The sequence below is a fragment of the Archocentrus centrarchus genome, chromosome 14 (genome assembly GCF_007364275.1).
Source record: "Archocentrus centrarchus isolate MPI-CPG fArcCen1 chromosome 14, fArcCen1, whole genome shotgun sequence".
Classification (NCBI taxonomy): Eukaryota; Metazoa; Chordata; class Actinopteri; order Cichliformes; family Cichlidae; genus Archocentrus; species Archocentrus centrarchus.
This window is the reverse complement of record NC_044359.1, coordinates 38,103,848-38,125,794: the sequence shown is the minus strand read 5'-3', so window position 1 is coordinate 38,125,794 and position 21,947 is coordinate 38,103,848. Positions and strand designations below refer to the sequence as shown.

Here is a 21,947-nt window from a genome sequence, read left to right as displayed (position 1 = left end):
ATAAAGTCAATATTTGATATGACCAGCTTTATTCTTCAACACAGCCTAAACTCTTGGGCTTCTTAAGCAGCTGTCCTGTAAATTCTTGAAGTAGTCCTCAGGAATGGTTCTTCAGGCTCCTTGAATCACTTCTAAAGTGGATGTTGGCTGGCTTTTGTTTCATTCTCTGTCAAGATGATCCCACACTGCTTCAATAATATTGAAGTCAGGGATCCGGGGAGTCCACTGCATAACTAATAGTGTTTCACTGTGTGTTTTTCTATCCAGTTATGCTTTTACTGCATTGGCAGTGTCTTCGGTCATTTTCATGCTGAAAAATTAATCAGTTGCCAATCAGATGCTTTCCAAATGGTATTGCATGGTGGATCAAAATCTGTCCATACTTTTCTGTGTTCATCATCAACTTTAACAAGATCTCCAACACTGCTGGCTGCACAGTGAGACCTGGAGGGGCGTGACTGGGAGGAGCGGCCTGCCATATCTGAACCTGAGTATGTATTGTTATTGGACTTCTGTACAAATCACAGTTTGTCCATAACAAACACCATGAATATAAAGGTGTTCATGAGCATACGTGGCACCAGGACACCCTAGGTCACAGGTCAATGATCAATTTTGTAATCTTATCATCAGATCTGTGGCCATGTGTTCTGGACAGTCTGGTGAAGAGGGAAGCTGAGCCGTCAACTGATCACCTGGTGGTGAGTTGGATCAGGTGGCAGCGAAGGATGCTGGATGGGGAATAAAAAAGGGGTCCGCACACCAGCAAGGCTCCTGAATAATAATAGTATTTAATTCAAAAACCTTTAAAGGGAGTAAGATTTTGGGCTACAGTTGCCCTTCCTCCGACTAAGGGTTCTGGATAGGCCTGGCAAGCCCAAACATATAGTCAGGCTACGCTGGGCGTAAGGCCAGCAGAAGAGCATTCTGAGGGAGGCTGGGGACATTGAGTCCAAATGGACCATCTTCTGACCCTTCATTGACTGGTTAAGCTCCTGCCCCTTGTTTTGGTGGTGTGAAGTTCAACCGTTTTCGCCAGCTTCATACTTGATATAAGGGCTACTGGAATAGCGACGTGGGGGCAGCACGGTGGTGCAGTGGTTAGCACTGCTGCCTCACAGTTAGAATAACATCTGAAAGATCTTGGTTCGATTCCACCTTGGCCCGGGCCCTTCCCTCTCTCTGTGTGGAGTTTGCATGTTCTCCCTGTGCTTGTGTGGGTTTCCTCCCACAGTCCAAAGACATGCACTTACTGAATGTTAGGTTAATTGGCTACTCTAAATTGCCCATAGGTGTGAATGAGAGCGTGAAAGGTTGTTTGTCTCTCTGTGTTGGCCCTGCGACAGGCTGGCGACCTGTTCAGGGTGTACCCTGCCTCTCGCCCTATGACAGCTGGGATAGGCTCCAGCCCCCCCGCAACCCTGAACAGGATGAGTGGAAGCGAATGGATGGACGGAATAGAGATGTTCCATTTGTGGACAATTTTACATCTTTCATTAACCACCCAAAACTTTTTAAACAGGATTGTCTATATTATCCACAAATATTGGCCTAACCCTGCATTTATGTAAGACTACAGTGATGCGGACTCTGTCCTGGTCCACTGACTTGAAGAGAGAGCTGAGTGTAAAAACAAAGCTGTTGATCTACCAGTAAATTGACCGCTTTACTAGGGTGCCTAATAAAGTGGTTCAGTCCCTGAAGCTGGAGAGGCTCCTCTAGTCTGTACGTCGAAATACCCTTGAGCAAGATACTTAACCTCAAGTTGCGCTCAGTTCATCCACTGGATTATGAGTGTGTGAATGTTAGGTTATAAATGTGCTTCTATGAATGTGTGAATGAGGCTTGTAGTAAGAAAGTGGTTTGAGTGTTCAAGTACAGTAGAAAAGTGCTACTGTATATACGTACTGTCACAAGCTCTGGGCAGTGACAGAAAGGGTGAGATCAGGGATACAAGTGGAAATGAGCTTTCGTCAAAGGGTGGCTCGCTTCTCTGTGAGGAGTTCAGTGATTCAGGAGGGACTCAGAGTGGAGCCACTACACTGAAAGGAGGTGTTCCAGGCATATCCTACTGGGAAGGAGGAGGAGGCTCTGTGGTACACCTGGGGCACGCTCAGATTACATCTCTTGGCTGGCCTGGGAATGCCTTGGTGTTCCCCTGAGCTGGAGGAGGTGGTCGGGTAGAGGAAGGTCTGAGCTTCTCTGCTTAGGCTGCTGCCCTGTGACCCAGGGCCAGATAAGCAGCAGAAGATGGATTTACCTCCAACAGTCTTTTGCTTTTATTAAGTACAGTTGAGATGTGTGTGTTGTTGGAGTCCATCCCAGGGCAACACGTCACCAGCCTGTCACAGGGCTAACCATTCACACTATGGGCAAATTTAGAGTGACCAATTAACATAACCCCAGTAGCTGCATGTCTGTGGGAAGAAACCCACACAGACACAGGAAGAACATGCAAACTCCACACAGAGAGAGCGGGCCAAGGTGGAATCAAACCCAGGCCTTCTACATGTTATTCTAACTGTGAGGCAGCAGTGCTAACCACCACACCACCGCTGCCTGCATGTAGAAACATACATTAGTCTAATGAGGACAACAGCTACAAATATGGGCCTATTTTTAATCCTGGAAGCACAGGACACATGCAGACCTAAACAGACTGAGTGCAAAGGTACTGAGTTCACAGCTGTGATGCAGCAGCTCAATAAATCCAGAGAAGCCTTTTCTTTCAAATTATATTCTCTGGATTGCAAGAAGTCCCAAGCTGGGGCTTCTCCGCCGGCATGGGGGGGGGGGGGGGGGCTCTGCAGTATGTCGGGCGGTTCTTGGGCACCTGGGCCCTGCTGCCGGCCTGCACGGGGGGGCTGGACTCTGGGGGGGCCGGTTTCCTGATGCCTCGAATTCCCTGGGGCCCTTGCTCCTCGACTGGGGGGCTCCATCTGGGACCTCCCTCTCCCCTCTGCTGGGGTGGGTATGCGGTTGTCGCTGGAATGTGTGGCCGTGGGTTTTCGTGGCTCTTGATGGGCTGCGGATGGCTCAGGTTTCCTGGGTCCTTCTCTGCCTGCCTCTGGCTCCTTGTGGGCGGAGCGGCGGCTTTCTGCCCTCGTTGGTAAGTGCGTTCCATGACACAGACACTAACGCAATCACAGCATAACAAAATTGTTGTTCTTATACAACCATGCTTCATTTTGTTGTGCCTTTTCCACATAGTTATTTTTCCAGGTATTGCTTGTTCTGTTTTGGTATGTTGTCTTTTTTCTGTTTATTTTTGCAGTTGCAGCATTTGAATTGTTTTGGTTAATTTAGTGCTGCTCTGTCCTCTTTTTCTGTTTTCTCCCCTTTCTCTCTCTCCCCTTTTTTTTTTCTCCTCAGCCTGTCAACTGGAATTAAATGTATATGTACACAAATAAATAAAACAAACAAACAAACAAAACAAAAACACAAATATTAACACAAAAAGCTTATAGAGACTCTATAGAGCTTATCTTGGAAGAATAAATATGTTTGGCACAACAGTGCATTCAGATCACAATTCTGCTTGCAAACAGTGCCAGACATGACAGGCTTAAAAAAAAGTCCCAGGCTGAATACTAGGGACTGAATTCTGTAGGCAGATACTATAGATGTTTATGTTGTTTTATATATGTTAGATCCTAACAGTTTACATCATATTATTAAATGTGGCATAACAGGATCTGAATTGTTATTTACTTCAGGAGTAAAACATCAACTACAACTGTTTGAGACTTCACAATGGAGACAAATAGTCTGAGTACCAGGCAAAAAGTGGTGGTGTGGGGCCTGGCGGAGACCCAGCACTGCTGTCATCTCATCGTGGTCTGACGGGTGGATGTACTCAAATATACTGTTTCCTGTTAGCTCCACCTGCAGCACACACATTTCCAGCATGTAGTGATCAATTACACAATAAATACATTCAACTGATATAGAAACAAAAGAGTGTTGCCATGTACTAAAGGTGGTGAAATTTCAATTGTTACATGTCACATGCTTCTATTTTACTTATATATTTGTCTTCAAATTGTTTAGAACATGTAAACTTAAACTAATCCACAGAGAGAGTGCTGAGGGTCTTACCTGGGACAGACCGAGGTGAACTGATGCAGTTTCTGAAATGTACATGATTTTGCCATCTGATGCAACAACAAACACAAAACCATCTAGAGTCTGTTGGAGAAGAGCAACAAAGTAGTTACTATTAAGCAAAGTGATGATGATGATGATGATGATCTTCATTTCTATAATGTTATAATGATAATATCCCTGTAACATTAATGTGACATGGAGCCGTGCTCAGTGGCAGCCTGTTGCAGCAGGTCTTTGTTGGGTTTTTACTATTTTCAAATCACTCATTTATTCCAAATTACTAATAATTGTTATTTTGTTACTTTATAGACCTTTTTTCTTGCTTTTTTGTTTGTTTGTTTGTTTACACACTGAACCATCTGATGGCACTGAATACTCCAGTGACACTAAAAGGAAACAGTGATGGCATACACCAGTGTTACATCCTGAAGACACTACAGAAGACACAGTGGGGTTGTAGAGCTGGTGCTAAACTGAGAGATAAAAGTTGGAGATATAAACCATCCATTTCACGCCGTCTTAATGGAGCCACTCTTTCGTTGCCTTGGTGGTATGTTTTGGGTCACTGCCATGCTGGAAGACCCATCCATGACCCATCTTCAGTGTTCTTCAGGGGTCCTCGTCCCCTCACTGCAGTGAAGTCATCCTGTAGCCTTAACAGAAAAACAGCCCCAAAGCATAAAGGTTCCACCTCCGAGCTTGACTGTGTGGATGGTGTTCTTTGGGTCAGACTCACACGGCAGGTCGAGTTGGTGCCAAAGAGCTCCACTGTGGTTTCATCTGACCACAGCACTTTGTCCCAAGTCATCTTTGAATCATTTAGATTTTCACTGACAAACTTAAGACAGGCCTGTACCAGGGTTATTATAGTTTGGGACTTTACAGTTTTTATTTTTTACAGATTTTAGTTTAGTTTAGTTTTTTTTCTCTCTAATTCAGTTAATTTTAGTTAGCTTCCAGAGTGGTTTTTGCTCGTTTTTATTTTTTGGTTTAATGTTTAGTTTTAGTTTAGTTTTTTTCATAGTTTGTCAGGTTAAAGAGTGACTGTTGTGTAATAAAAACTTGACAAACGATACCGTTTGAACATTTTTATTCAACAACCAGCTGTTCACTGGGACTTTTTCCCCTCTTTGGGTTTCCGTGGCTGTTGTGCGCTTCTCAGCTGGACTTTGACGTTGGTGTTTTTCCTGACTCAGAAGTGTTCTGCACATTTTTCATCATCCACAACCAGACGCTCGTTTCTATCTGTGCTGTCGTACTGAAAGAAACTCCGTATGGGACTCTGCTGCTTTCTCAGCAGCCCGCTGCCATTACTTTAAGGATCAGAGTGGTGAGCACACACACAGTTGCGGCGCTCCCAGCTTAAACTCAGAGAATGGAAAAAATGATTTCATATGATCCACAAGGCTTTTAAATAAAATAATGAAAATGAGGTCATTTTATCAATAATTTCAGTTTTAGTTAGTTTTATAAACTCATATAGTTTTAGTTAGTCACCATTGTTTCCTTTTAATTCTTGCTTTTATTTGTTTCAGTTAATGAAAATGTTTTTTCAGTTTCAGTTTGTCATTTCATCTGTTTTCTTTAACAATAATAACCCTGGCCTGTACATGTGCCTTCATGAGCAGGGACACCTTACAGGTGCTGCAAAATTTCACTCCATTACAGCTCCATTAGTGTGTTACCAATGCTGTTCTTGGTGACTGTGGTCCAGCTGCCTTCAGATCATTAACGAGCTCCTCCTGTGTAGTTTTGGTCTGCTTCACCTCCTTTCTTATGACCATCCTCACCACATGAGGAAAGATCTTGCATGGAGCTCCAGATTGAGGGCAATGATGGTCATTTTTTATTTCTTCCATTTCTGAATAGTTACACCAACAGCTGTCACCTTCTCACCAAGCTTCTTGCTGTTGGTGCTGTAGCTCATTCCAGCCTTGTGCAGGTCTACAGTCCTGTCCCTGATGTCCTTTGACAGCTCTTTGGTCTTGGACATGGTGGAAAGGTTGGAATAGAAGAAACTGATTCTGTGGACAGATGTGCTTTATACTCTAACGAGCTGGGATCAGGAGTATCTGCAATTGATTGATTGAATGATTGTCTGTAATCTGTGTGCCCATGTGGCAGACTGATGACTGGAATTCTGGATGGGTTGTAAGGGATCAAATACTTATTTCACTCAATGACATGAAAGTCAGTTTATAACTTTTATAAATGTGTTTATTGGTTGATATTCTGTCTCTCTCTAATAAAATGAAACTCCAATAAAAATTGCAGCAGGTCACCAGCCTGTTGCAGGGCTAATACAGAGAGACAAGCATTCATGTTCACATTCACGCGTACAGCCATCGGGCATTACCAGTTAACCTAATATGCATGTCAGAGGTGGGAAGTAACGAAGTACAAATACTTCGTTACTGTACTTAAGTAGATTTTTCAGGTATCTGTACTTTACTTAAGTATCTATTTTTCTGACTACTTTTTACTTTTACTCCCTACATTTTTACACAAGTATCTGTACTTTCTACTTATTACATTTTCAAACAGACTCGTTACTTTTTAACACGTCAGAGAGAAGTTTGCATTTCCGGTCAGTGCGCCTTCAAACATCAAACGATCTGAGCCTAAACGGAGGAATAATAACATATAAGAGACAATCGTACTGCGTATCCTCCATCATCGGGGCTTATCTCGTACAAAGGGATTAAATACGCAAACCCATATAATTAATGTCTCATTTATAGCGCTATAATCGGGCCGGACCGAGTCCGTAAGTTGCGCTGCGGCACATAAACAGCTTAGCTAGCGCTACTGAAGAGGAGCGAGCATGAAGGGAGTAACCTGTGGCAGGTAAATGCAACGTTTCTAAATGCTCAACAAATATCAGCAAACACACAAAGTGTGTGCAGTTTGTCACACAGTGTGTCTGCTAGCTAAAAGAAGAGCTGCTGTATTTCAGGGAGAGCAAAGAGAGAGAGGTTCACTCAGAGATGGAGAAAGAGGACAGGAGAAGAAGAAGAGAGGTTAGATTTAAAGGTAAGGACTGGAAAATAAACTGAAGTATGCTGACTTTGTGTAATTCAAAGATTGTATGAAAATACTGCAGTTTAGTGTGTAATAAATAGGTTAGCTTGTTGTACTGTATTTACAGTAAAGCTCTGTGTTGGACTGGAGCACAGTGTTTGTGTTCATGGTCAGAGTTACAGGTTACATCAGTGCAGCAGAGATGAGTTTGAATCAAAGCTGCTGATGCTGAGAATCATTCACTGAATCCAACATTTCTACAGCCTGTATGCTGTCAGTGTAGGGGATGGAGATCAGCTCAGATAGCTGTGAAATACTGGGTTACATCTTTGTGAGTTCACTTCATCCACACAGAGCAGTAAACCTCAGAGCAGCAGCAGCAGGTCAGCTGATCACAGCCTGCACACCAACATCATTTACTGCAGCTACAATAGAAAGTTGTGATTCTTCTCCCCATGCAGAGCCACTACAGCTGATCTTAGGGTTCCTCCACCTTCTGAATCCCACTGTAACCCCTGAGTATCCTCATGTTGGTGTTTAGGTGGAGGCACAGTCACCCTCTACTATGGAGGACACAGAGAACAGAGCTGTGTTTAAATTCACTTTCACAGTTTGAGTCCTATAACAGATTCAAGCTGAGTGCATTCATTAGGATTAAAATTTAGATTGGAATAACGTTTGTATTCTCATGTAATATTATTTTATGTTATTACAATAATATATAATGAGGTTCGGTTTGTTTTACACAAAAATAGCAGGTAGAAACATCCTCCAAAGAACTACTTTTACTTTCTTACTTTGAGTACATTTCAGAGCCTGTACTTTTTTACTGTTACTTAAGTAGAGAAGTTGAACCAGTACTTCGACTTTTACTAAAGTATTTTTTAACATAAGTACTTGTACTTCTACTTAAGTACAGAATGTCAGTACTTTTGCCACCTCTGATGCATGTCTGTGGACAACTGAAGATAAACAGGGTTTATTGTGTGGCACTTCAAGGATTCTTTCTTGTCATTCGCATCACATTTACATGCAGTGGAATAAAATTTCTGTCCTCGAGTCCTAGTTGATGCCTTTAAAGAAGTAAATGGACTAGTTCTATAGAGCTTTTCTACTCTAGCTGAGCACTCAAAGCGCTTATACAACATGTTTACATTCACACAAGCACTTCCATGAGTAACTAAGCAAAGTGCTTTTTATTATCTAACACTCACATTCCAATGCTTGCATTGGAGAGCAACTTGGTTAAGCATGTTGCCCAAGGATACATTGGCATGCAGCCTGGAGTAGCCAGGAATTGAACCACCAACCTTCTGATCAGTAGGTGACCTGCTCTACCTCCTGAGCTACAGCCAGCCCAAACAATAAACAATAGCAGTTTGAGATGTAGTAAAGGTAGTGACACTTGGTGCCACAGCAGTGATGATTGTGCAATAACAGCAGCATGAGTGTGTGTAAGGACTGATGGAGGGAGAGCAGTGCAGCTACACAGCCCCACCACAGTTCAGCTTCAGGGAAGAAGCTGTTCCTCTGTCTGGTGGTCCTGCTCTTGATGCTCCTCAGCCTCCTGCCTGAGGAGAGGGGAACAGAAAGTACGTGTGCTGAGTGTGTGTGTGTGTGTGTGTGTGTGTGTGTGGGGGGGGGGGGGGGTCCTTCAGGATGCAGGTGGCCCTTTTCCTGCATCTGGAGGTGTAAATGTTGGTGGTGGTGGAGAAGCAGCCCTCACCACCCTCTGCAGAGCTTCCTTCTCTGCTGCAGAGCAGCTTCTGTGCCACACAGTGATGCAGGAGCCCAGGACGCTCTCCATCACACATCTGTAGGATGAGGAGAGGACTGAGTTTTCGAGTCCAGCGCACCTCAGCCTCCTGAGGAAATAGAGGTGCTGGTGTGCCTTCCTGACCAGACTGGAAGTGTTGTCGCCCCAGGTGAGGTCGTTACTTAGGTGAACGCCCAAGTACCTGTACCTGGGGACCACTTCCATCTCAGATCCTCCAATGTGCAGGGGGAGGAGGGGGAGTCTGACTCTTCTGAAGTCCACGACCATCTCCTTTGTTTTTGTCACAGTGATGCAGAGATCGTTCTCTCTGCATCAACCCTCCAGGTGTTCCACCTCCTGCCTGCAGACTCATCATTGTTAGCGATGCAAACTTCACAATATGACATCCTGGGTGTTTTACTGAGCAGTCATATGTGAGCAGGGTGAACAGGAGAGGGATGTTGTGGATCCTCACAGATTGCGGCCTGTTCATCAGGAAGTCCAGGACCCAGTTGCAGAGGTCCACAAAGAGCATACCTAGGAACCTTACACTCCAGGTGGGTGAGGGCGGTGTGAACCACAGAGGAGATGGTGTCCTCCATGGACCAGTTCTTCCAGTATGCATACTGTGTGGGTCCACAGTGACATCGATGGTGTCCTTGATGTGGGCCATGACCAGTCTCTCAAAGCCCTTCATGACTATCGGGGTGAGAGCTACTGGCTGATAGTCATTCAGGTCGGTCATTGTGGAGCTCTTGGGGACCGGGATGATGGTGGCAGACTTTAAGCAGGTGGGGGCAGCTGCTTGTATGAGGGAAGAGTTGAAAATGTCAGTCAAAAGGCTTCTACTCTGTCAGACACACAGTGCTGCAGGCGTACATACTGTGGTCTGCCAGTCAGGTAGTCAACAATCCAGGACGCAAGGGGGACATCTACCTGCATCGCTGTCAACTTATCACCCAGAAGAGCAGGCTGAATGGTGTTGAATGCACTTGAGAAGTCAAAGAACATGACCCTCACAGTGCTGGCCGGCTTATCCAGGTGAGCGTAGACTCAGTTTAGCAGGTAGATAATGGCGTCCTCAACTCCCAGGCGGGGCTGGTAGGCGAACTGGAGGGGGTCCAGAAATGACTGGACCATGGGCCGGAGCTGATCCAGGACGAGCCTCTCCATGGTCTTCATTACGTGGGAAGTCAGTGCCACTGGCCTGTAATCCTTGACGTCACTGGGTCGCGTCATCTTCGGGACCGGAACGATGCAAGATGTCTTCAACATCACAGGGACCCTCTGAAGATCCAGGCTCATATTGAAGACATGGTGCAGTACTCCACAAAGCTGGGTGGCACAGGCTTTAAGCACCCTGGGGGAGACCCCGTCAGGGCCTGCAGCCTTGTTTTTGTGGAGTCTCTTAAGTTGTCTTCTCACCTGGTCAGCAGACTAACTGTAGAGGTGGCGGGTGGGGGAGGGGTGGAGACGTCAAGAGGGCCATCACAGGAAGGAAGCAGGCTATTGTGAAGTGTGGGGGTGGGTGGGGGTGGAGTGGACTTCTGGAGACCAGCAGCAGAGCTGTCTGGATGAGGGATGACAGAGCCTGCAGTGTCAAACCTGTTAAAGAACAGATTTAGCTCATTGGCCCTGTCCACACTGCCCTCCATTCCCCTGTTGTTGCTGGTCCTGAAGCCAGTGATGGTTCTTATTCCACTCCATACCTCCCTCATGTTGTTCTGCTGGAGTTTCAGCTCCAGCTTCCTCCTATAATTGTTTTTAGCCTCCCTAATTGTTGTTTTAAGTTCCCTCTGGATCGTTCTCACCTCCTCCCTGTCTCCAGCTCTGAAGGCCTTCTTCTTATTGTTGAGAAGTGCTTTAATGTCCTTTGTTACCCACAGCTTGTTGTTTGGGTAACATTTTACAATCCTGGTAGGAGCAATGGTGTCCACACAGAAGTTAATGTAGTCTGTGATGCATTCTGTGAGCCTGTCGATGTCCTCTCCATGAGGCTCACAGAGTGCCGGCCAGTCTGTCACCTCAAAGCAGTCCTGCAGTGCTTCATAAGTGTCGTCAGACCATCCCTTAATTGTCCGTGTGGTCACAGGCTGACTTTTCACCAGTGGCACATAGCGGAAGCTGAGCTTCACCAAGTAAAGCATACAGCAGGTCCAGTGTTCTCTCCTCTCTGGTGGGACAGTTCACATACTGGGTGAAGTTTGAGAGTGTCTTTTCCATGGTGACATGATTGAAGTCACCTGAAACTGTAATAAGGGCAGTTGGGTGTTGAGTTTGAGTGAATGACGTCACACGCCGACGTCGGGTTGGCAGAGGGGGGGGACGTAAACAGCCAAAATAATAACATGGGAGAACTCCCTTGGTAAATAATATGGCCTCAGTCCAGCAGCCAACAGCTCAATATCTGGGCAATTGTAGGAATATTCATGACATATGCCACATATATATCTTATGTACATTTACTTCCCTGAAAAATTTGTCTTTGATTGGAAGAATAACACAACTGATTAAAAATACAGAAGCTTATAATGTTTCGTGTCATCATGAACTTTGTATTCTGACTGTACTCTGATGAAGACTACACAATGATAGAAATGGAGACTTCGAGGTCACCCTGTTGTTGAATTTCTCTGTTTTCCACATTCTGTTTTGCAAATGATGTAATCAAGACTGATAAGCTGTGACTGTATGAAACTGTAAGAAAAGATAGGAAGAAAAACGAAACACACAAACGCAGTGCTGTAACGGGCAGCGTGCCCAGTGTTTGGGGTTTAGTTCTTTTAGCTTCTGTTTTCATTGAGTTTCCAGTCTGTCACTTATGTTTTACTTCCTGTCTCTTGTGCTTCCCACCTGCTGCCTGGTCTCTCATTAGTCTTTGTGTATATATTGTCTGCGTTTTCCCTGGTCCGCCCTGCTCTTTAGTTCTTGTTTAGTTCTGGCACCCATCCAGCCCCAGTTTTGTTGTTTTTATTTTCGGTCATTTTCAAAATAAATCACATTAAGTTCAGTTCTGTCTGAGAGTCGTGCATCTTGGAGTCCAGCTTCGCCTGCCACACAGCCTCACCTGACACACATACCTATCGCTTTAAAAGGCCAAAGCAATGCAGAAACAAATTCTTTGAACTGTAAACCTGCTCCCAGGACATGTGTTTATTCCTGCCATCAAGATTGCTGTAAACAGGAGCAGATTACCTCGGATGCCCCTGAAAATTCAGGCATGTGCTGACTCTGTTATGAAGCCCTCAATCATGTAATTCATATGATATTCTTATCTTTCCACTGCAGAGATGCAAGGAAAAATGTAGCTTGTATACATAGCATCACTTAAACCCACGTTCTGTTCTGCTCAACATGAACGAACAAATTGGTGTGCAGCCAAATTTAGCTCTTTTTCCTATCACGCTCATATTAAATCACTCCATACACTAGCATACAGTAATCTAACTTTACTCAAGCCAGAGGCACAACACACGGTGAATTAGTGATTAGAGGAAAGTATTAACAGCATAGTATAGCACCATAACATGGTTGGTTATAACCTGTACTGACTTGTAAAAGGTGGGAACCCAGCTCCTTGGCCATGCTGTCCAGAGGACTAAACCTTGTTGGTTGCCCCCATCCATCACCCAGGCCTACACAGAGAGACAGACACAATGAGACAAAGACTGGCAACATGTGCATCAGCAAAAAACACAGAAATATCACTGTAACAAAGCCATCGTCACACATTCATTTTATTTTATGAAGGTAAACATTTATTTCATAATGTCATTTGGAACAATTATGAGCTAAACTGACCTTAACTAAACCAACTGAACCCAGTCGTGCTGATCTCATGATGCTGGTTCTTAATTTTACTGCAGAGCAAACACGGAAATATCTGAACTCACAAAGATGCTGTCAGACCTTTGACTGGCACTGTAATGTCTCATGATTCATATCACAAAGGTTGTGCTTACTTTCCTTGCTGGAAATCTGTTGCATGGTTATAGTGTTTTTTCTAGTGGTCTTGAGTATTTTGCATGATACCAACAAAGGTATTGTAACATTGCAATTAGAATTTTTTGACAGAAAGCCCAGAGACAATCAGAATAAGGTTCATGTCAGACAGATTCAGCTTCCCTGACACAAGACAGCTGTAGGAAATCTTTCATACCACACGCTATAACTCCAGATAATGAGAAACATCATTTAACAGCTGTAACAAAACAAAATTTTGCAAATATGGCACATTTATTTTTCTTATCTTATGCTGCTGTAACAATCAGACATAAAGTACCAGTCTGGACAGTTCTGATATCATTCAGAGTGACGCCTTTGAATCTGACTGCCTTTTAGTAGCTGCAAATTTCAGTAAGTCGATTTTTGTTCGAGCTGTGGACTGTGTGTACTGTGTCTTTCCCATCCCATAATATTGTTATATATTATGGGATGGCTTTGGCTGTGGATGGGCTCAGTGGCACTACTGCCTTACCCAGGTGTGAAGAAGGGCTAAAGAGATTTCAGACGATGAGCTGGTTCATGGTTACAATTACTGCCGTTGTTGCTGTTCAGAAAGATAGAAATCTGTGCTGATAACACTCAGATTCTAAGATAGTGTTTATTCATCACATGCACAGTTATACACAGTACAATGCACAGTGAAATGTATTTTGTACCTGCAACCATATATACACACACATATAAATAAGAAGAATAAAAATAAGTAATTCACACTATACACTATACATGGAATTATAGAATATTATATATATTCTATAATTCACACTATACACTATACATGGAATTATAGAATATTATAATATTTACATAGTGCAATAATGGTCCAGTTAGGGCTCAGAGTTGAGCAGATGGCTTGTGGGTAAAAACTCTTCTTCAACCTTTCAGTCTTAGTCCTCAGGCAGCGGTAACGCCGGCCTGATGGGAGCAGGGAGAAGAGAGAGTGTCCGGGGGGGCTGGGCTGTTTTAGGATCTTCATGGCCCTCAGCCTGCACTGCTTGGTGTAAATGTCCTGCAGGCTGGGGAGGGTGGTTCTGATGGTACCACTGAGATCTGACTGCTCTGCAACACTGGATTTTGTGTTTCAGTGATTTCCAATGCTAGCCTTTCAGATTTGTACTCATCTGTGACTGCCACTTTAGAAGGATTAGGAAAAGGTTGTGGTTAAGGCTTCTTTGAAAACAGAAAACGGGGATGCTCCAGCCGTCCCTGTGAAAGGAAACACGATGTCCTCACACTAACCTTCACTTCATACTAAGCACAGTACTTTTGTATTGCAGGGTAAATGGCCTGTTAGTTATATGGACCATTCTAATGAACTGCTTCAAATTCAGAGTTGGGATTTGATGGAAATCAGTGTTTGCTTTCATCAGATCTCTGCTGCCCTGTACCCGAAGGACACGTCACAGAACTCTGTGTTCATTTTGTGCTGTTTGACTTGTTCTAACGTTCTCCTGCAAAAATCTGACACTTTCAAAATGTAGAATTCATTCCAGAAAAAATGCATTGTTTTACCTTGGCATTTTTGCATATTAAAAAAAGATTTGAATTCATTTTTCACACATTTTTATGTTCAATATTAAAGATTAATTAAAATATAATTTTTATTTGTAAAATTGGTAAATGTGATTACACTGCTGTCTGAATTTTTTAGATCATTATTAATAAGTCATTATCATAAACTGTTGGTTGATAGATGACCCCCCCTCCCTGAGCCTGGTTCTGCTGGAGGTTTCTTCTGTTAAAGGGAGTTTTTCCTTCCCACTGTCACCAAGTGCTGCTCATAGGGGGTCATTCTGACTGTTGGCTTTTCTCTGTATTATTGTAGGGTCTTTACCTACAATACAAAGCGCCTTGAGGCGACAGTTTGTTGTGATTTGGCGCTATGTAAATAAAATTGAATTGAATTGAATTGAGAGATTTTTTAATAACCCATGTTTCAGTAGTGACTATACTGATGCGACAGTGACCAGAACTTTGAGAATGAAAGACTATATTATTGCACCTTAAATATTTTTGCTAAATTTCAGTGTATAGCATCATTTATGTCTGAAATTCAACAGCAAAAGGAGACCCATTACGTCCCTGCCTTCAGGGGTTTGGATGTTGGGGTATGATCACCTCGAGTGTATGACAGGCCTCAGAAGATGGGACAGATGCAGAGGACAGATCTCACATACATAAGGTTTAAGACAAGGAGTGAAAGCTTAATATCAATTAAAAACTAATACATTAATATTAATGACATGACCACTGGATTCAATTTCACCAGGACACACAACAGGAGGAGACATGGGGGAACCAAGCAGAAGGTGACAAGGGAAAAAAGACCCATCACAAAATGTTGTCAGTGTGAACAATCGCCATTAAATCCAAATAACTGTAAACTGCTGTAGGAGACTGATCAGGAGATTGATATTCTGTGATTATCTTTAACATTTCTACAAATCCCTTCTGGAAACCACCTCCTTGAACGAAAACAAAAAACCTTCCATGGTAAACAAATTAGAGAACGTATATATTGTTCTTTTAGAAGGGTGTATGCTACATAATATATTTCTGTTTATATAATCTATAACAATAAACCAGATCTGATGCATACTTACAAGGTATTCACATCATATTATACTCGTGCCATATGATATGGCGAAGTTATGGCTGTTTTGGTAGTGACAGTTCTGGGTAATTCTGAACATAGCTCAGCAATGTTAGGCTAAAAATGAGTCGCAGTCACAGATTTGAAAAGATGTTCATGAATAAAAACAGAACCTAAATCACTAAAAACAAAAAACAGTTATTTAGTTGCAGAAATGATGTGTTCAGCAGTGAGAGTCTTAAAATAAAAACATTGTGTTTTTCACACTTTGCAATGCAAGTACTCAAAAATGGTAATACTTCTGTACATGCAGCCAGCAGCCAGAGGAAGTCGTTCTTTAGTGTTGGTGAAAATTTGTATGTGATAAAATCAAATAAAATTAAAAAAATAATAACTTAAATCGTGTTTTCATTCATTGAAATTTACACGTTAGTGTTTGGGACAGCTGCACCCCAATAGAAAGTCACATAAAAAGGAGAATATTATAATATATTCAGTTTAGTGCTATCTGAATGAATGCTTTGGGATGAAATAGATCACAACATGACATAAATAAATATCAAGCATGCAAATATTTAATTGTTGTTGAAAATCTGTTTTTAAGTATGGGACTGCAATTTGAACCAATTTAGTAGAATGGTCCATACACACACACACACACACACACACACACACACACACACACACACACACACACGTTTCCTGTTCCTGCAAACATTCTGACTGACCTGTGATCAGTGTTTCTGCTGAACACGGCAGTTTGCTACAATCTTAATTTCATATCGTCTCCTATTAAAATAATGGCATCAGTCAATTTTTTTCAGGTTTTTCAGAAGAGACAAAAATTGGAGGCAAACACTGAAAATATGACGATTTAGGCCAAAATAAAACTTGATCAATATTTTAAGAGGGTGATGATATGAGACCTTTTGAACTGTAGAAGCAGAGGTGTGAAAAATACAAACTAAAAAGTTTCTGAAAAAAAGCTTTTAGAGAAGAGAACAAAGCTGGAGTTTGCTGGAGTGAAGTGAGTCATGTCATGAATACAACAATGAACCTGCTAAATGCCTATCACTGTGCCAGGCTTTTAGTTTGAAAAGCAGACATTACTGTGATCTGCAGAATAATTTCCTTTATTAAGCTGATGGCTTTTATTCTGACACCCACCCAGTCCCTCATGTTAGTCTGTCCTTCAGTGTGTGTGTGTGTGAGTATGGAAAAAGGGTTTAGATAAATTATGTCAAGCATCAAATTTTTACGTCCTCTTGATTAGCTGATGACATTTCCTTAAGTGGCATCTTAAAAACATGCAGTGGTGATGATTTTTAAGCTGCACTATAACCTGAGCTGGGATCAGATACGAGCGTGGGCTACAAACACACTCGTGGATAATCGGGTTTGAATGGCCTGAAGTGTGTGTGAGTTTGTTCCAGCCGAGAAATGTTTCTGCTGTGAAAAGACACGAAAAGTATCCAGAAAGAGAGACGAGGCTTTTTCAGAGCCATCCTGAGAATTCAGACGCAGTGAAGCGACTACTGCAGAACGTTTGTGGCTTAATAATGTGTGAGGAAATCCCACAAAGCTGACGGTGTTCCTCCAGGTGGATGAGCGCTCAGCCGTGTTCACGCTGCGTTCACACCAACACAATCAACTTTCTGGGACTGCAGAAAATTGTGTCAGAATTACAATAACACAAATAATGTTGTCCTTTATATCCCAATGCTGTGAACATATTTCATTTCTGTATTCACTGTGGTCCAATTATCCAGCTTCAATAAGAATAACTGTTCCCCACAACCCAACAAACCGCTGCTTGGTTGTGTGCTACCGTCTGTAACACACACTGCTGCAGTGTGCAGAGTTGTGCGCAGCAGTAGACAAAAAGTCTTTTCAAATAAACATAAACACACCAGAAGCTTCATTAACTCCCTGTCAGGCTGTCAGCACTCATTACTGTTCCAGAGCCACAAATCCTCTCAGACTGAAGCACCAAGCACCTGTGTGACCCCCCCCACTCCCTACAGGTCAAATCTGGACCTCCACAATAAGGTTCACTTCCTGTCCCGAGGCCTCTGGAACGGCAAATGAATTCAAATGTGCAAAATCATAAAAGCCTCTGTGTAACTTTCACAGTCTGCACTAACTAGTTTTTACTTTGATATACCTGAGCACTACTGCAATACCCTTTAGATTTATCTAATATTTAGCTGTGCAATCAGTCGTGTTTTTAATACTTCAAAAAGAGGAGCACGATTTTGTTGTATTTTTGACAATAAAACTTTATTATTATTATTATTATTATTATTATTATATTATTATTATTGCTGTTTAAAGTGTGGTTAGAGTCGCCTGTTTTCATGGTTTCTTATATGTTCTCACATTAATTCAGCAGCCTGGCAAATGACTCAGTGACTCAGTGAATCAGCGAATCAGTGGTCTTCTCACCTCAAGTAGGTAAGAAGTAGATTTTCATTCTTTGAGTTGTGTTAAAAGTTCATTGTTCTCAAATCCACTGATGAGTAAAATGAACTAATAAAACGATGCAGGCTACATATTTATGTTTATTTGTAGTCTAATATTGTTTGACCACATAAAAAACAGAATTTTATACAAATAGAAATGAAATGTGTTCATTTTCTGCGTTTAAACTACGTCCTCAGCACAGAAAAATCAGGGACCTGAACTGGAACATGTTCGGTCCGATGGTAGGGTCAGGGGTCAGGGGTTAGGGTTAGGGTTCAGCAGGTGACTCTCACATGAAACTGATGTAAGTTTGAATTCACAGGCAGCAAAACAATTCTGCACATCTAAAAAGCAACTTCCTGAACTCAAAGTCACGTTTGAGTCCGCGTTTCTGCTGAAGGGCAGAAACTGCACGCTTCTTTCACAGGCGCAGAGAGGAGCCTACAGAGCATGCGCACAGCAAGCTTAATCACTCCAGCTTATTTATGATTTGAGGAATTTAGTGTGTTACTGTTATTATGAAGTTGTTCCACTTTCAGGTGGGATTCATTCATCAGGATCAGCTCACGCGCGCCAGGAGCCGCTTTCTCTGTGAGCTGAAGGAACTTTTCCACTTCCTGTTTCTATTCCTGATCAGTGCATTTAAGAAGGTCAGAAAAAGAAGAGTATAGGAAATCCCGGGAATGACACAAACACGCAGCGGCCGAGCTTCAGGCCGTCCGCCGTTCAAGCATTCCCAGTTTTAGGAAGAAACTTTTCACTGTTTGCACAATTTAGGCATTTTGAGCTGATATGAAAGCAGACACGAGCTTTCAGCCGGAGTCAGTGTTTCAGCGTTTAACGTTTAAGGAAAGCTGTGGAGCAGCGCGAGGCCCGATCCACGCCAGCATCCAGCTTTTGTTCCGTCAGCAGGTGATACAAGAACTCACAGGGACACACTTCAGGAAGGTTAGAAGGATTCTCATGGAAAACACCTCTGATCCCAGCGGCCGTCAAAACACCAAACTGCAATCTTCAAGGCTGATAATAATAATACTAATAATAATAATAATAATAATAATGATTCAATTTAAATTCAATTCAATTTATATAGCACCAAATCATAACAGTCGCCTCAAGACGCTTTGTATTGTAAAGACCCTACAATAATAATAATTATTATTATTATTAACAACAATTATTATTATTGTTGATAATAATAATAATCATTATAATAATAATGATTATTATTATTAACAATAATTATTGTTGTTAATAATAATAATATAATAATAATAATAATTTGCTGTAATTAGTGGATTAATTCACACACGGACCCACGACACTGATCGCTGCATCACAGTGATCAGCGGGACCGATCCACGGGCGGGAGCGGGCAGAGCGCAGCCCGCCGCGGCCCGGCCCGGCCCTGCCGGGAGGCCGCTGCACGCAGTCTGATTTATGAGTGATGACAGAGGGAAGCGTGTGTCCTCCTGCCTGTGCACATGAAATAATTCATCCTGATGAATGAGTGAACAGTTTGAACTGGACAGCTTCTGAAGTTCAGTCAGACTGAAACAGAAGCAACTTCAAAACTTCTTATTAACAAAACCCGTTTAACGTTATAATTATAATAATAATAATAATAATAATAATAATAATAATTATTATTATTATTATTATTATTATTATTATTATTATTATCATCATCATCAAAGTCTGGATAACATTTATTTGAAGCGGTGTGGCTGCCTACCGTCGGGGAGGATCGCCCTCATCCTGAGGTAGCTGCTGGTCAGGCGGATGATGGAGGCCTTGTCCAGCTGGGAGGTGATGGCCGCCGGCAGCGGCAGCAGCTTGGCCAGCTCATAAAACTCTCCGTTCTCTTTCTCTCGCCGCCTCTTCGCCGCGTTTTTCGATTTTTCCTTCATTAGAAGAATTTTCCGTGAAAAGGTTCTCGCGTGAAAATTAAACTCTACTGAGATTTTTCCATATAATCAGGAAGGAATTCGGGATGTTTCTGAGAGCTGAGAACTTTCTCGCCGCAGTCCTGAGAGCTTTGATCAGCGCGCTGACGGAGCAGGCCGACAACCATCGGCGGCGCGTGACCGTCCACTTTCACCTGTGCAGCAGCACGCGCACACGAGCTGCAACCGTGGAAATGCCACGTCCACGTCAGGCTGCTCTCATGGTGCTGAGAGTTTCATCTGCTCCGTCACTACCGAACACAAGCGAACACCGGAGACGCTCCAGGAGCGGAGCAGCAGGAGGGAAGGAGTCCCAGTCAGATCTGCTGCTCTCCGTCCGCTGCTCTCTGTGTGAGTGTGTGTGTGTGAGAGAGTGTGTAGTGTGTGTGTGTGTGTGGGGGGGGGGGGGGGGGGGGGGGGGGGGGGGTGAGGAGGGCGCTTTTATCCCTGTAACCCACAACCATGACTTGATTCCAGCATCACTCATTCATGTTCCATCACAGGGCCAAATTACAGTGTTCTCTCTGAGGTTCTGCAGGTTGGACGCAGCTGAAATGCTTGCTCACAGTAACAGGATGAATCCTGCACGGGGCCTTGTTTTGTGTGGAGTTTGCATGTTCTCCCCATGTTTGCGTGGGTTCTCTCAAGGTATTCCACTTCCACCCACAATCCCAAAACATGCACGGGGTTAGGTTAACTGGCAATTCTAAACTGACCTTAGGTGTGAGTGTCACAGGTCAGGGTGTCTGTCTTCATGCATTGGCCCTGTGATAAATGGGTGACCTGTACCCTGCCTCTCGCCCTGTGGCAGCTGGGACAGACCCCTCCTGACCTGGAGGAGCTGAAGAAAATGGATGGACATTGTTCTGTCTCTTAAAGGACGACTGTGCCTCCATCTATTAGGCTTGACAGCTCGCTCAGTGGTTTGACGAGTCACCCTTCACAGTCACCATCAACCCAACTGTATGTGGGCGTTCAACATCATATGATGAGCATGTTTTGGAGCAATGGTGTGCTGGCCCTCGAGTAGACTTCCAAAAACTAAGACTGGTGATATTAGTGGTGGCCAGCAAGACAGTGAAATCTAAAAAAAAGCCCCCCCCCCCCCATCTTTGAAATTACTGCCATCTTAAGAGTCAGATCCACAGTGGGCTCTTACCTGGATGCAGGCTGTTTGACACTGATTGCACTGAAATCTGGAGCACCTGTTGTTTTCACAAAGACTCCATCATGTCAAGCTGAGACCGAGTGCTTTTCTGGCTGTTAGCACATCTGCATCAAACTGACGGGAGTCCAGTGTGTGATAGGAGCTGCAACGGGCTCTGCTTTCACTGCTCTGAGATCAGCTATCATCTGCATGCTGTGTGGAACCAGAGCAAGCATTAACAAGTAGAACATCCTTGATGGAGAGGAGAAATCAGGCTTTATAAAGTCAGAAAAAAGCCTATGATCGTATTACTGAATATTATATATATTTCTAATGTTCAGTTATTTCAGTAGCATTGCAGTATAACCTTTACCACTGTCTTCTGCTCATTAACCTATAAAACTGAAAAAAAGAAATTAAAAATTATTCATAAGGAAGAAGACAAATTTGTGACTAACTGTGAGCAGACACAGCTGCCAGTGACGTGTTTTCAGATAACCCATGAAATACTTTTTAGGAGCTAATTAAGAGCATATGATTTTATATTCTGTGTAAAGCTAATTAGCACTCACACTTCCACATAATGCAAGGATAGAATTTGATTTTTTCCCAGCATTTTATTTAAAGTAGAATAAATAAAAAAAATTAAAAACAAAAACCTCCCAAACATGCAGCTCGGGTCTCCCTCTCTCTGCTCAGCCTCCTCCATAAACGCCACAGCTGACTGTTTTCCCTCCATTATTGTAGAGATAAAATCCTTCAGTATGAAACTGCTCAGAGTACTGGTGCTGAGATTTGTTGCTATATAAATAAATTGAACATATTTTATATTAATCACTCCTCAGGACCTGGAAGCACAAACTGCTCTCACCTGAAACAAAGGTGATCAGTGATGACTTCAACAGTGAG

General features: G+C 43.0%; 1 protein-coding gene across 1 annotated transcript in view; it reads right to left on the bottom strand.

Moving 5' to 3' along the window:
- The window catches only part of sim2 (SIM bHLH transcription factor 2), a 28,050-nt gene extending 8,195 nt beyond the window's left edge, over positions 1 to 19,855 (bottom strand). Inside the window, exons 1-4 of the mRNA XM_030746848.1 lie at positions 19,681 to 19,855; positions 12,437 to 12,519; positions 4,099 to 4,188; positions 3,777 to 3,885 (exon numbers count right to left, since the gene is read on the bottom strand). Of these exons, the coding sequence (XP_030602708.1) occupies positions 3,777 to 3,885; positions 4,099 to 4,188; positions 12,437 to 12,519; positions 19,681 to 19,855 (457 nt within the window). The remainder of the gene's footprint in view (positions 1 to 3,776; positions 3,886 to 4,098; positions 4,189 to 12,436; positions 12,520 to 19,680) is intronic.
- Between the last annotated feature and the right edge of the window lie 2,092 nt (positions 19,856 to 21,947).